Source organism: Misgurnus anguillicaudatus, chromosome 3 (assembly GCF_027580225.2).
Source record: "Misgurnus anguillicaudatus chromosome 3, ASM2758022v2, whole genome shotgun sequence".
NCBI classification, from domain to species: Eukaryota; Metazoa; Chordata; class Actinopteri; order Cypriniformes; family Cobitidae; genus Misgurnus; species Misgurnus anguillicaudatus.
This window is the reverse complement of record NC_073339.2, coordinates 2,233,061-2,247,892: the sequence shown is the minus strand read 5'-3', so window position 1 is coordinate 2,247,892 and position 14,832 is coordinate 2,233,061. Positions and strand designations below refer to the sequence as shown.

General features: G+C 34.1%; 3 protein-coding genes across 6 annotated transcripts in view; 2 read left to right on the top strand and 1 right to left on the bottom strand.

The window, feature by feature from the left end:
• LOC129445359 (uncharacterized) overlaps positions 1-1,959 on the top strand; it is a 38,745-nt gene extending 36,786 nt beyond the window's left edge. Inside the window, exon 2 of one of the 2 annotated variants that reach the window (XM_073866447.1) lies at positions 482-1,959. In XM_073866447.1, coding sequence (XP_073722548.1) covers positions 482-1,407 — 926 coding nt within the window. In that variant the 3' untranslated portion in view covers positions 1,408-1,959. The remainder of the gene's footprint in view (positions 1-481) is intronic. The other variant, XM_073866448.1, reaches the window with a different exon arrangement.
• A 3,334-nt stretch (positions 1,960-5,293) lies between these two features.
• On the top strand, positions 5,294-8,635 carry LOC141354792 (polymeric immunoglobulin receptor-like). Its single transcript, XM_073860058.1, has 5 exons — positions 5,294-5,607; positions 5,727-6,041; positions 6,118-6,426; positions 6,503-6,532; positions 8,625-8,635. Exons 1-5 carry the CDS (start codon positions 5,319-5,321, stop codon positions 8,633-8,635), a joined length of 954 nt encoding a protein of 317 aa, XP_073716159.1. The 5' UTR covers positions 5,294-5,318.
• Positions 8,636-11,897: 3,262 nt separating this feature from the next.
• Positions 11,898-14,383, bottom strand: LOC129445385 (uncharacterized). 3 transcript variants are annotated; one of them, XM_073866459.1, is made up of 4 exons: positions 14,103-14,383; positions 13,852-14,009; positions 13,430-13,757; positions 11,898-12,881 (listed from the first exon to the last, which is right to left on the bottom strand). In XM_073866459.1, the coding sequence occupies exons 2-4, from the start codon at positions 14,002-14,004 to the stop codon at positions 12,307-12,309; spliced, it is 1,056 nt and encodes a 351-aa protein (XP_073722560.1). In that variant the 5' UTR covers positions 14,005-14,009; positions 14,103-14,383; the 3' UTR covers positions 11,898-12,306. The 3 variants fall into 3 exon arrangements, with proteins under 3 accessions (XP_073722560.1, XP_073722561.1, XP_073722559.1); XM_073866460.1 differs by having other exon boundaries at positions 13,852-13,976; positions 14,103-14,382; XM_073866458.1 differs by lacking the exon at positions 14,103-14,383 and having other exon boundaries at positions 13,852-14,093.
• Between the last annotated feature and the right edge of the window lie 449 nt (positions 14,384-14,832).

The window sequence follows — 14,832 nt, the reverse complement described above, 5'->3', positions numbered from 1 at the left end:
ATTAAAACATAAAACCCCTACCGTGATGCATATCGTTATCATAGTATAAAATGAATCCTATCGTGATAGAAGATTTTAGTTATAGCGCCCACCCCTATTGTAAAAGCAGCTATAGTCATTTTTTTGTAATTTACTGTTTTCTACACAAAATAAACCTATATAATATAAAGAAAATTTAACCTTGATATCTACAGGTGAGATAAAACTTTGATGCTCAATATCTCAGAGTTTGACATTGCATTTAATATTTTGTCTTTATTCACTAGTTATTGTCTCTATAACAAAAAATATAAAACAAAAACTCCTGCATATGATTTCAATATTCTATATACAGTATTTGATATATAATGAGCCAAGCAGCTATAATAACAGGACTGACCGCTGTCATCTGTCTTTGTGTGATTAAAAAAAAGATACAGAATCTCAATTCATCCTTCTGCGTGAAATAAAAATAAATTTAACTGTTTCATGTTTCTTTCAGATGTGAAGAGTGAATTATGTTTGGATGGAGAAATAACGTCCTCGACTCTTTCCTGCATCACCAGTGGAGAGACATTGAGCTCACAGAGACATTTAGAGAGAAAACACACAGAAGAGAAACTCTTCACCCGCACCAGATCTGAGATCAGCTTTACTACCTTACAAGAGAAGAAACTTCATTCAGAAGAACACAGAAAGAAGAAGAAGAAGAAGAAGAAGAAGAGGCAGTTTCACTGTCAGCAGTGTGGGAAGGATTTTTTTACAACCAAATCTAATATAAACCGACACATGAGGACACACACTGATGAAAATTCTTTCTACTGCACTGAATGTGCCAAATATTTCAGAACCAAACAAAATCTTGATGTTCATCAGAGAATTCACACAGGAGAAAAACCGTACGAGTGTCCTCACTGTGAGAAGAGATTCAGATCTAAAGCCAATCTAAAGAAACATTTGTCTATACACATCAATGAGAGACCGTATCAATGCAGTCAATGTGGAAAAGCCTTTAGGGATTCATGTTCATTAAGATCACACCAGAATATTCACTCTGAAGAAAAACACTATCAATGTTCACAATGTGATAAAAGTTACTGTCAGAAATATCAGCTAATAGTTCATGAGAGAGTTCACCTTAGTGAGAAACCTCATCACTGTAATGTTTGTGGGAAGGGTTTCAGTCAACATTACAGTTTATTGAAACACCAGAGAACTCATTCAGGGGAAAGACCTTACAAATGCTTTCAGTGTGAGAAGACGTTTGCTCGATTAGATGGCCTGAGGACTCATCAGAGAGTTCACACTGGAGAGAAACCTTACCAGTGCTCCATCTGTGGAGAGAGGTTCGCTTTTTGTGGAAGTCTTCAGAATCATCAGAAGAAACATACTGACACAAACTACACTGATATCATCATAGTCTCTTAAAGTGTTTACACACTGACCGCCAATTCAGCGTGAATTCTCAACGCGATAACTTGCTAGAACAAAAACAATTGATTTTTATGAATGACTTCACATTGAACTTGTTAAGTAATTTTTCGACTACTGTGTTGATTTTCCCCTCTTTCACCCGGGTCGACCAATGAGATCGCTATGGATAAAAGCATCTGCTTAAATATAATTAAAAAACCTAAATGTTTCATTTGATAGGATTTATTATTATATTTGTTATTATTTTAATAATATTAATTTAATTAAGTTTAGTTATTCTATTCTACATTATTCTTCTTAATAAGTCTCATGTTGGTGCTGTATTGCCTTTTAATTCTCCAATGGTCTCCATTTCAAGGATTTAATTGATGTCCTGAGAATGTTGTGAAACAGTAAATGTACACACTCTATGCTTGGTATAATAACACCTGCTAAATTTGCTTCTACTGAGATGAAGTTAATCCGACAATCTTTGAGAACGCAACTAAGATTATTTAATAAATCATCTTTTTTTATTCAACATTACTTCATCTGCTGCCTGTTGTTTTTCTCTTTATCTCTATATCTGCTTCATGGTTGATTTGAAGTATTAAAGGGGTCATATTATGATTTATTTTTAAGATGTAAAATAAATCTTTGATGTCCACAGAGTGTGTATGTGAATTTTTAGCTCACAGATACTCCACAGTTAATTTATTATAGCATGTTAAAATCGCAATATGGAAGGTCTGAGCAAAACTGTGCCGCTTTTGGGCGTGTCCCTCAAAACGCAAATGAGCCGATGAAACGCAAACACTGATCACAATGATGGTAGTTTGTTGTAATTTAAAATCAATTGTGCTGTCAAGTCCTTCTTTTCTCTCTCTTTCTCTCTGCACTAAATGGCAGTGCTGTGGTTGGATAGTGCAGATAAAGGGGGCGGTATTATTGTAATTCGCCTTGCTACCTACCTCACAAAACAGGCGTAATCTGAACGACCTAATTTTCACATGCTTGCAGAAAATGGCTTACCCAAACAAAATTACTGGGTTGATAATTTTCACGTTTTGTAGGTTGATAGAAGCACTGGGGACCCAAATATAACACTTAAATATGGAAAAAGTCAGATTTTCACGCTATGACCCCTTTAACTCTTGATATTTGAGTACAGATTGAGTGATTCACTGATGGGGAGACTATATAATTCTGTATATAAATATATTATTGTTTATAGATGCCAAATATCAAATTTACTCCCTGTAAAGCAACCATTACGCAGGCTTGTTGTGTTCACAAACACGCACATGCAAGGGAATCGCGTCTTTTCCCTCCAATACAGCAGGGGGCGCTCTGAAACTGGGCTGTTAAATCGATAAACTTTATGAAGTCTTTATGAAGTTCTTATTTGAAAGCTGACATTTCGAGGTTTTATTGTATAGCGTATTGTCTATTCTTTTGTGGCACAGACAGACAGGTTATTCTTTTGTCTTTATTATAATTACTAAATTTACTATAATTACTGAAACTTCTATTCAGTGTATTCCCAGCTAGAAGAAAAAGTTCTAAGAACGTTCCCTGAAAGTTCCCAAGGTTCCCAAAAACATTCTGCCAACGTAAAAAGTGTCCAGTTTTCTTTAAGTTCTAGGAACGTTTCTGTTGTCTGAACGTTAGAGAAATGTTACATTTTACCATTTTTAAACGTTATGACAATGTCATGTTTTAATGTTCACACAATGTTTAAAACAACAACTGTTTATTATATTGACTTGTTTAATTGTTATGTAAATGATAGAGAAACATTGCTTGCATTTTATTATTTTATAAAACATTATTTCTGAATGTTCACTAAATATATTGCTGTAAAAAACACAATTCACTTATTAGGTTTAGATGTTGATGTTTTGTTTCATTTATAGTCACAATTATTGTGATTAATGTTTGTTTTAGTTGGACTCTTGACCCTTGACGTTTTGCTTGCTATTTTTTTCCTGGTTGTGTTAACTTTGTGTTAATGCACCACATCTCCTACGAAAAGACAATAGTGTAACTCTGTGGCCGTTGGTACACAATGGCAAAGACCATCACCCAACTCACCCACCAATCAAAAGTCCATTCTCTGTCAAAAATGTAAAAGAGATCCAGCGCTTTCACAGCAGTTTGTCATTAAGGAGTTTAAGAAACTTTGGACAAAAAATATCTGCTGTATAATTGGGATGCACAAACATCAAGAATCAGACTATGAATCTCAATCATGGTGACAAATAAATGAAAAACTTCATGCTGCAGTGCATGCTGGGTATTAACAAATTACAAATCTCAGAGAGCTGGATCTCATTTGCATTGTTGACGGAAAATACACTTTTGATTAATAAATTAATTAGGTGATGATCTTTACCATTATGTACCAACAACCACATAATTACACTATTAACTTTACACGTTCATAACAAATGTGGTGCATTAAAACAAAGTTAACACAACCAGAGAAAAAAACTAGCAAGCAAAAAGTCAAGTGTCAAGAGTCCAACTAAAACAAACACTAATCACAATAATGGTAACTATAAATGAAACAACATCAACATCTAAACCTATTAAGTGAATTGTGTTTTCTACAGCAATATATTAACTGAACATTCAAAAATAATGTTTTATAAAATAATAAAATGCAATGTTTCTCTATCATTTACATAACAAAAAGTCAATATAATAAACATTTGTTGTTTTAAACATTGTGTGAACATTGCCATAACGTATAAAAATGGTAAAATGTAACATTCCTCTAACATTCAGACAACACAGAAACGTTCTTAGAACTTAAAGAAAACTGGACACTTTTTACGCTGGCAGAATGTTTTGGGGAACCTTGGGAACTTTCAGGGAACGTTCTTAGAACTTTTTTCTGCTAGCTGGGTATGTTTATTTAATGTTGTGTATTACTGCAGGAACTCATTAATCTACGAATAACTGAAAACTATCAATTCTGCAGTGTGATATAAATCCTATCAAAATGTGTTTTTTTCTAAAACTTTCTGTTTTATAGTTACAATAATATGTGAGAATCTATATTTGTAAATCGTGTATATAAACAGCATTACGTTGAGTGTAGTGCATTAAGAGTGCTGCCCACTAGAGGCGCTGTTTGACTGTGATGATGAATCCAGCGTTCAGTGACTGCTGATAATGGGCGGGGCCAGTAAAGATGATTAACACTGATAAGAGCTAAATAAAGAGGAAGAAACTGAATAGTCGTCAGATGTGTAGAGACACACAGAGAACATTCAGCAACAAGAAGATTAACATCCTCAACTCACAATGAAGATCCTCCTCATCTTCACTTTCTTCATCATCTCAGGTCACAACTTTTCTCTTTTTGTACTGCAGCACTCATCATGTCATCTGCTTACTAATGTCATCATACACTTATTTCATCTTACTCTCTGACTCATTTATATAACTCTACAGACAAATGAAAGGACTAGATGAGCTTTCTCACAGTATAAATCTGATTCACAGGTGCAGTGAGATGCTTTGATGTGATTGGATATTCTGGAGGAAGTGTTCTTGTTAATTTATCGAAATCTTGGTACAATGACTATAAACAATATCTACGAAAGAAGCAACAAGATGAATGGAATACCTTATTATATAACGAGAAACACAATGCATGGATTAACAAAGGAAGATTCACACTGGTTCGTGATAAAAATGAAAAATTTATGTTCTTGATTAGCGATATGAAAACAGAAGATTCTGGAAGATACCGGATTGGGGTTGATAACAAATGGTCTGTTGATATGACCCTGAGTGTGGGAGAAGGTGAGTTATTTTAAACATCATGCTGATCATGTCAAAACTACAGATGATTGTGAAATAAATGTCTTTATATGTGATTGACAGATTCATGTTGTGCTGCGTCACAGACAGTGATGGTGAATACTGGAGAAACTGCAAACTTCAGATGTCAATATTCACAGGATTATAAGACTGATGACAAGGTCGTATTCAAGAAAGAAAAAGTGTCCATTGTGATGATCTACAGCAAATGGAAGAAGAAAGAGAGATTCAGTATTTCTGATGACAGAGATAAAAACCTCTTCAATGTGAGAATAACTGATGTGAGATCAGAAGATGCAGGAGTTTATTTATGTGGAGTTTGGCTTCACAGAGACTCCTACAGTTACTTCATTATTACTGCTGTTCATCTCAACATTATGAGTGAGTAAAACAAACTCTCAATAACATCTCATGTCAATTCACACAGTCTGTATTTGTTGCTGTAATATTTGATTCATTCAGATGTGATGAGATGCAGATGTGATATTTGTGATTGACAGGTAAAGTGGGTGTGGTCAAAGTGAGCGGATACTCAGCAGGTCAAATCATCTTCAAGTGTCATCACCCTCAATACAAAAATAACCCAAAATATCTGTGTAAAGAATCAGATGGATGTTCTGAGAGGAAATCTCTATCAGTTCAGGATCAATGGATGAAGAATGGAGATGTTTCTCTATATGATGACACCACAGCAGGAGTCTTGATGGTGTATTTTAGAGATCTGAATGCTGGAGATGCTGGGACATACAGGTGTGGAGTGAAATTATCTCAATATACTGAGAGCTTCACTGAAATACAGATGGACATTAAACAGGGTGAGGATGATTCATCATTTATTTCATTCATGTAAATTTAAACACAATTTTAATATGTGTGTAATTTGGTTTCCAGCGCTGACACACGGGTGGGTGAATAAATCTGTTTATCTTGGTGATGAAGTCAATATTAGCTGTCAGATCCCAGAGAAACATCAAGTCTCAAAACTCTTCTGTAAAGAGGATGAAAATCACATCTGCCAAAACACCAACATCAACACATCTAAAGTTAAACTGAATGATTTATCTCCTAAAAGTGTTTTTACTGTGACCATCAGTAATGTGACAGTGAGAGATGCTGGAGTTTACTGGTGTGGAGCAGAAACCACTGAGAGAGATTTAACTTTCATTTCTCTGACCACTAAAGTTCAACTCAATCTGATCAGTGAGTAAAATCTTTTTTTTGTTTGTTTTTATCAAAAATGTTCACAAATTGATCATGTTCTTTTGTGTGTTTGAAGTGCATCCAGAGCAGTTAAACATCAGAAGGGGTAAGAACATTTAGTTTCATTATATTTTTTTCGACATATTTTTTTTGCTTTGTTTTCATTTTCATAAATATGATTTATCATATCAGTGATGTTTATGCACTGCTGTCTTGTCTTAATTAGTAAAACTATTTAATGGTTTAAAATATTTAATTTAATATCTATTAAAAGTTTATTTAACCATGTAAATAAATTACGAGTGTCAGTAACATTAATGTAAACAGATAGTGTCAGACAGTGTTGTTGTTTATTGTGATTTTAATTAAATAATGTTTGATCTGGTAAACACTGTCAGGGGTGCTGTAAAGGGGGGGTAAACAATGACGATTCTCGGGGCCCACGAGTTAGAGGGGGCCCAGAGAAGCCCCCAAAATTGTGGTGCCAAAAAATATTTAATAGTAAAAATTATTAACTTTAAATTATTCTATTTGCTGTTTCCTGGTATTAAAAAATGGTATTTGTTTAGGAAACACAAAAGTCCGTGGGCCCCTTTCCCCCCTCTCAATTATCATAAAATGATTCGGTCCTCCCAAATTGTATAATCCAGGCAACTTTGTGCCGAATCGGCAAAACTCAATTTAAACAGCGCAAAATGACTGCCTGTGGACGTTATAGATAGAAATGATTATATTTCTGTTTTTATTCACACAATATATATTTAAACTAGTTTTAATGAAAATTCGTGTAGTTTTACAAAAAGTCGGGGAGCAGCAAGGCTTTATGATTTATTTAGACAAAGTTATTGACTGTGCAAATTTCAAAAGGGTCAAAATGACGCCTTGTCCGTTCTAGTGTTAAAGATAATTACCACACTGCAAAAAATTATTTTCAAGAGGAAAAAATCTTTGTATTTTTGTCTTGTTTTCAGTAAAAATATCTAAAATTTCTTAAATAAAGATGCTTTTTCTTGATGAGCAAAACGACCCAAGAAAAAAGTCTAGTTTTTAGACCAAAAATATCAAACTTAATTGATTTTGTGCATAAAACAAGCAAAAAAATCTGCCAATGGGGTAAGCAAAAAAAAAAACTTAAACAGTATGTTCAAGAAAAATTCAAGAAAAATTTGCTTACCCCATTGGCAGATTTTTTTGCTTGTTTTATGCACAAAATCACTTAAATGTAATATTTAAGTCTTCATTTAAAATTTTTAGATATTTTTACTGAAAACAAGAAAAAAATACTAAGAATTTTGTTTCTTGAAAATCATTTTTCGCAATGCGTAAGTTTAAATGTTGCGGTTAAAATGACTGCTGGTGGCCGTTCTAGTGTTAAAAGTGCATGATAAGGGAACTCAATTTTCTCCCCATGTTAGGTCAAGAAAACGCTGGAAAAAATAACAATACACAGTTTTAGTTAAATGTTCAACACTGCAAAAAATGACTTTCTTACTTAGTTTTTTTGTCTTGTTTTCAGGAGAAATATCAAAAATTCTTAAATTAAGGTGCTTTTTCTTGATGAGCAAAATGACCTAAGTAAATAAGTCTAGTTTTAAGACAAATTAATATACAATTTAAGTGAAATTGTCCTTAAAACAAGCAAAATGATCTGCCAATGGGGTAAACACTTAATTCAGGTAAAATTTTCTCACCCCATTGGTAGTCAAAATACCATAAAAGCGCATGATTTTATGTAAATTAATATGAAAAATGTCTCAGCTGTGTTGGGGGCCCTGTCAAGATTCTTTTCATGGGGCCCAAAATCCTTAGCAGCGCCCCTGAACACTGTAAATATATATATATATATATATATATATATATATATATATATTTACAGTTTATATTTATATATATATATATATATATATATATATATATATATATATATATATGTGTGTGTGTGTGTGTGTGTGTGTGTGTGTGTGTGTGTGTGTGTTACTGTAATGTTTTCTTTGTCTGACCTGTGAAACCTCCACTTTTCTCAACACTAATTTGTTATAACAAAGACCAATAATCTGATTATTTAAGGATTAGCTGTGATAGAATCATATAAATGCATAATTTAACACAATGTAATATTATTTTGTCCCAGAGTGCCTTATATACGCTAAAGGTGTTATTTTCTGTTTGATGAACTGACGTGTTTTTTCCGACCACAGAAAACAGTTGAAGGTTCAGGGTCTAACTTTATTTTAAGTGTAAAGGTTTAACAAACACATTCAGGAAACCAAGATTAAAACCTCAAATAAAGAGCACAGTTTATATGAAGTCTGCAGGAGACAGACATTTGTTTTATAAAACCTCATTAACTGTTTGAAGACACATTTGTTTTGAAAAAAAAATACATTGGTAAAATGTTTTAACAGATCATCTGTGTGTTTCTGTAACTTTACTCAGCATTATAAAAACTGATTGAAAACTCCACAAATGTTATAATGAACAGAGCAACACTATGAAATTTAATAAAGTAGACTTTAGTTGTACAGCATGTGTTGTACATTCATGTTAAATATATATAATGAATTTGAAGATTATAAATAACATTCATGTTTTTATTGTTAATATTTTGTTTATTTTCAGATTTCTCTCTGATCATTGTTGTGTGTGTTTGTGTTTGTCTGCTGCTGTTTGGAGGAATCACTCTTATTGTTTGTAAATTCAGACACAAGAAGACACCAGGTACACAGACGCACACATTTAAACACACACGCACACTCAAACAATAAAGTGAGTTATTTATTTAATTTTTTTGTATTATATGTTCTCAGGTCCTGGATCAGCACAACCCACAATCCCCTCTGATGATCTGCTGTACGCTGCTGTCAGTTTCCACAAATATGAAGATTCAGTCAGTGATGTTACAGACACGTTCAGTAAAGAGGAGATTTTAACCGACTACACTACTGTCAGTCGACACACACGACTAAATTAACTATTAAAGAGATCAAAGTGACAAATAAGATATGTACTTTAAGATTTCACTCTAGATGAGACACTGTATCTTTCCTTCATATAATCAATAAAACCTCTTACAGTAAATATCAGCTCTTAAACAGATGATTAAACCTTCACAATGACTTATTAAGATTGACTTACAACATTGGCACAGTGTTAAAAGATAAAATAACAGCTTGATTTGTTTCCTGAGATGGAAGAAGAATTTATTTTTTATCACATTAAAATCTCAAATCTGCTTGACTGAAGAGTTACTGAAAACTAAAATAGTTTTATATGCTTTTAATTTTACTAACCGTTGCTGATTAAATCTTATAATTATTCATTATATTAAATACAGTACTGGTTTCAAAATGGCACCTGACAATAAAACCTTTCCAGTCTGCTTTAAACCAATGGAAATAATAAACGCAATGTGAGAGATGAACTTTTGTGGTTTTACTTTCTGCTGCTTATAGAAACCTGACGTGACTTTGTGTTTTCTTGTGATCAACAATCGTGTGAATCAGATGAAGGTGTGAGTTAAAACAGGAAATGGTTTCTTTAGCAAAAGTAAGCACAAAGGCTTCATGACCCTCATCTCACTCCGCACAAGCTGCTTACTGGTTACTGGTCATATTCATTTCTGTGTCAGACTGCATCTATATGATTTACATTGAGTTAAAATATGTGATCTCTCATTTATGATTTGTGCTCATAATAATTAGTAATGATTGAATAATAATTAAACCTTGAATAGACAGTACAACACAGATAGTAAACACACAGAGTTGATGTGTGATTGAATCTTTTGTCTCCATCTAGTGGTGAATATTAGTAAGAGTTCAGATTGACTGCTGCTGTCTGTGGTGCTGAACTCACAGCTGTCTCTTAAAGGGGCCATTCCGTGAAATTGTTAGCATTGCCACTTTGTAGGTGTGAGCAAAAATGGGTCATTTGAAATTTGGCTTTCCTTATGATGTCATAAGGATATCTAATTAGAATAATACCGCCCCCTTAAAGGGGACATATTATGAAAATCTGACTTTTTCCATGTTTAACTGCTATAATTGTGTCCCCAGTGCTTCTACCAACCTAGAAAATGTGAAAAAGATCAACCCAGTAACTTAGTTTTGGTAAACTATTCTCTGCAACTATGTGAAAAAATAGGTAATTGTAATTTGGCCCTTATTGTGATGTCAGAATAAGGTAATACCGCCCCTTTTATCTGCACTATCCAACCACATCACAGCTATTTAGTAGGGAGAGAAAGAGAGAGATAAAATATTTCACAGCACAATTGAGTTTCAATTGCAACAAACCACCATCATTGTGATCAGTGGTTGCACTTCATCCGCTCATTTGCATTTTATATGACACACCCAAAACGGCACACTTTTGCTCAGACCCTAGATTTAGATTAAGTTTACATCCTAAAATCTCAAAGTATGTCCCCTTTAATGTACACTATCCAACCACAGCACTGCCATTTAGTGCAGAGAGAAAGAAAAAGAAAATAATTCACAGCACAATTGAGTTTGAATTGAATCAAACCACCATCATTGTGATCGGTGTTTGCACTCCATCAGCTCATTTGCATTTTAAAAGACACACCCAAAACAACACATTTTTGCTCAAACCTACAAAGTGGCAATGCTAACATTTTCACGGAATGGCCCCTTTAAAGTGATTCTCAATCCTGCTGCTCATCACATACCTCACAAATAAACAAAGATTTATGTTTCAGAAACATTTATTTTCACATAAACTTACAAAACTCAGTGGTGTGCAGGTGACGTCAAGTTGTTTTAATTTTTATTTTAAACTTTAGCGTGAAAAACAAGACAAATGAATGTTTTGTTTATAGATTTAAAAAAAATTGAATCATGTTTTAATAGTTTATTGTGTGTAATATTAATCTAAACAAAACTTGATATAAAAGTATTATTTTATCTTTATTTTAACCAGCTTGATTGACACATTTCCATTTGCTGAGGTCCTCATCTACAATCTACAATCACCATCTAGTGGAAAATTTAATTAATGTCACTCTAGATTTGTCTTTAATCCTTGTTTCAAATAAAAATGTGCAGCTACGATACACATTATATTTCAGAATCAATTGCATCAAGCAATCAAACAATCCCATAATTTGTTTTAACATACATGTTAAGATTCATGACTATTTAAAGATGTATAAGGTCTGTCCGATTCTGTTGACTTAATGGGTGACTTTTATTTTGTAACTCGTTACGTTCTTGTGCAGATATGATGATGTCAGTAATGCAGGGAGGAGTGATTGTAACTTGCTATTTAAATGTTTACGAGATATGTTTAGCACCTGTTATTATCTGTCATTTATAATCAGTGTTTTGAGATATTTGATGTGCCAGAGTAATATAGTTAATGGGTTTAATCCGCATGTTTGTACTATTAAGCTCTTTGTTGTTTTTATTTAATGTTGTATTACTGCATGACAGCAACCAAAATACAAAACATTTTTGTTTATTTTCAGTTTCTTATATATTTTATTGAATTTATAAATAATATACAGGACAGATGCAGGTCGTACACAACAAAAAAAGTGTGCTGTAAAATCAAAAAACAAAACAATACTGGCAGCTGGGGTGGCTGCCATATACTGTGAATTTACACCTGTGGTCTAACATTACCTCGGTTAAAATAAGTTAATCTCTCTTCAAAGATCAAGCAGTGGTGAGGTTTCTCTCCAGTGCTAACTCTCTGATGAGTCCTCGGGACATCTGATCGAGCAAATGTCTTCTCACATTGAGCAAACTTTAACTTGGATCAGAGAAGCTCTTTCCACAGTGACAGCAAACATAATGTTTCTCTCCAGTATGAACTCTCTCATGGACTATCAGATGAGATTTCAGATTGAAACGTTGATCACAGTGTGAACATTGACAGAGTTTCTCTGTGTACTTTTTGGTGTGCTTTTAAATAGCTTGACCGTGTAAAGGTTTTTCCACATTGACTGCACTGATACGGTCTCTCATTGGTGTGTAAACGCATGTGTCTCTTCAGATGAGGTTTGTATCTAAATCTCTTCTCACAGTGAGGACACTCGTATGGTTTCTCTCCTGTGTGAATTCTCTGATGAACATCAAGATTTTGTTTGGTGCTGAAGTAATGGCCACATTCAGTGCAGTAGAAAGGCTTTACTTCACTGTGTTGCCTCATGTGGACGTTTATATTAAATGTTGTTGCAAAAAGATCCTTCCCACACTGCTGACAGTGAAAATGAAGCTTCTTCCTCTTCTTCTTCTTTCTGTGTTCTTCTGAATGAAGTTTCTTCTCTTGTAAGGTAGTAAAGCTGATCTCAGATCTGCTGCGGGTAAAGAGTTTCTCTTCTGTGTGTTTTCTCTTTAAATGTCTCTCTGAGCTCAATGTCTCTCCACCGGTGATGCAGGAAAGAGTCGAGGACGTTAATTCTCCATCCACACATAATTCACTCCTAACATCTAAAAAGAGACATGAAACAATTAAATTCACTTTTATTTACACAAAGAAAGATGAATTGAGATTCTGTATCTTTTTCTGTATTCACACAGAGACAGAAGACAGCAGTCAAGCGTGTTATGGCTGGATAATAGCTGGAATTGCACACACACACACAAAATCTCATTTTGGCAACACTCACTGCAAAAAAGTGATCAAAGACAAAACATTAAATGTAATGAATATTTACTGGGTGAGTTATCCAATATTTTGTAGGAGGAAGTCAAATGGACACTTCTTATTGGTACAAAGACTTTCACAATCTTTACTGCATTAAATGGTGACCCTTCTAAAATGAGAAAAAATAGAATGAGAAAAATAATAATTTTCTGGTTTTTTTTAAAGCCTACATGTCTATTGTTCCAAAAGAGGTCATAATATCCTTAGATTTTAGTCCTTATTTTTTTGTCATTTGGTTAATGAGTCTGTGACTTAAACTCTCCTTTATAAAACAGGTACTCACACGACAGTTAAAAATTTTACAAATACTACAATGATTTAGGAAACAAACCTGTCAGAATAAAATCATGACCATCATTGTGTTTGTCTTCTTCATATTCATCAGGTGTGGGTTCAGTTTTTATTTCTGTGGGTTCAGTTTTGATCTTCATCATGAGGTTCTTGCAGTCGATGAGTTTGACTGAACACATGTTGAGTTTGTTCTGCAGGATCTGCTGCTGTTCTCCAGCGTTACAGACAGAATCCAGAGACTCTGTGGAGGTTTGATCAGTAGATTCCTCATCCTGTAAGTCCTGATTACTGTCACACACTGTAGTGTCCTGAGCGTCTGTGTGCTTTGACTCAGTATAACAGAGTAAAGTCAGACTGAGCTCGGAGTCCTGTGTGGAAGATTCACAACAAACCACACAGAGTAAGATTAGAAATGATTTGATGTTGTCTGATTCAGGTAAAGGATGTTTAAGCTGTACAAACCTCTCTCTTCAGTCCTTCATCTCCTCTTAACCTCAGCTTTGTCTCCAGTAACGCCACCTCTTTCTTCAGCTGAGAGATTTCTGTGATGAAATCATCAATATCCAGCATGGACAGATCAGTTCCTACTGATTTACAGCACATCACATCCATCATCAACACTAAAATACACAGAGACAAGACTCTGTTTACACCCAATAAAACACTTAGGAGAAAAAAACAAGTACGTTAAAATAAATCTCAAGTAAACTCACAGCGGTTGATGTTTGTGTCTCTTCTTTGGTTTTAACGGCGGTTTGTATTCACAGTGTGACTCTACTGCCATCTTCTGGGGATGTTTTAACTCCTGCACGCAGTCAGATAAAATTCTTATATGCCTCGTTTTTATTAAACACCAGAAGTTCGTGTTATTCTAATTCTCCCTTTCATTCTTTTATCATTTATTTTTCAGGAAGAAACATCAATCTTCTTGTGTAATGAATGAGAGATTAATGAAGTGTTGAGTGTCTTCTCTCTCCAGTACAGCAGGGGGCGCACTGCAGCTCTTTAGTCCGCCGATAAACCCACTAAAGAAAGAAAGAAAGAAAGAAAGAAAGAAAGAAAGAAGTAATTAAGAAAGAAAGAAAAAGGAAAGAAAGAAAGAGAGAGAGAGAACAAAATTAATGGAGTATCTTAATAATAATGGACAAAAGGATTTAGATTTGGGGTATATTTTAGGTGTGGAATTTAATAGAGATAGCTTAGGGTATAGGGTGCTAATGGAATTTATATATAGTATAGGATTAAATTATAGGATTTAAAATTGTTTAAGGGCAGTTTGATTTGACAGGGTTTTGTGTATGGGCTGGAGGAGCTGGAGACGCAGCGTCAGCTTATGCCGGAATTCTTTTTTTTTTTTTCATAATGTATATGAAATGAGGAAATGGAAGTACGAAACAGTAGGTGGCGGTATGTGCTTAGTTCACCAGTCCGCCAGAAAAGAAA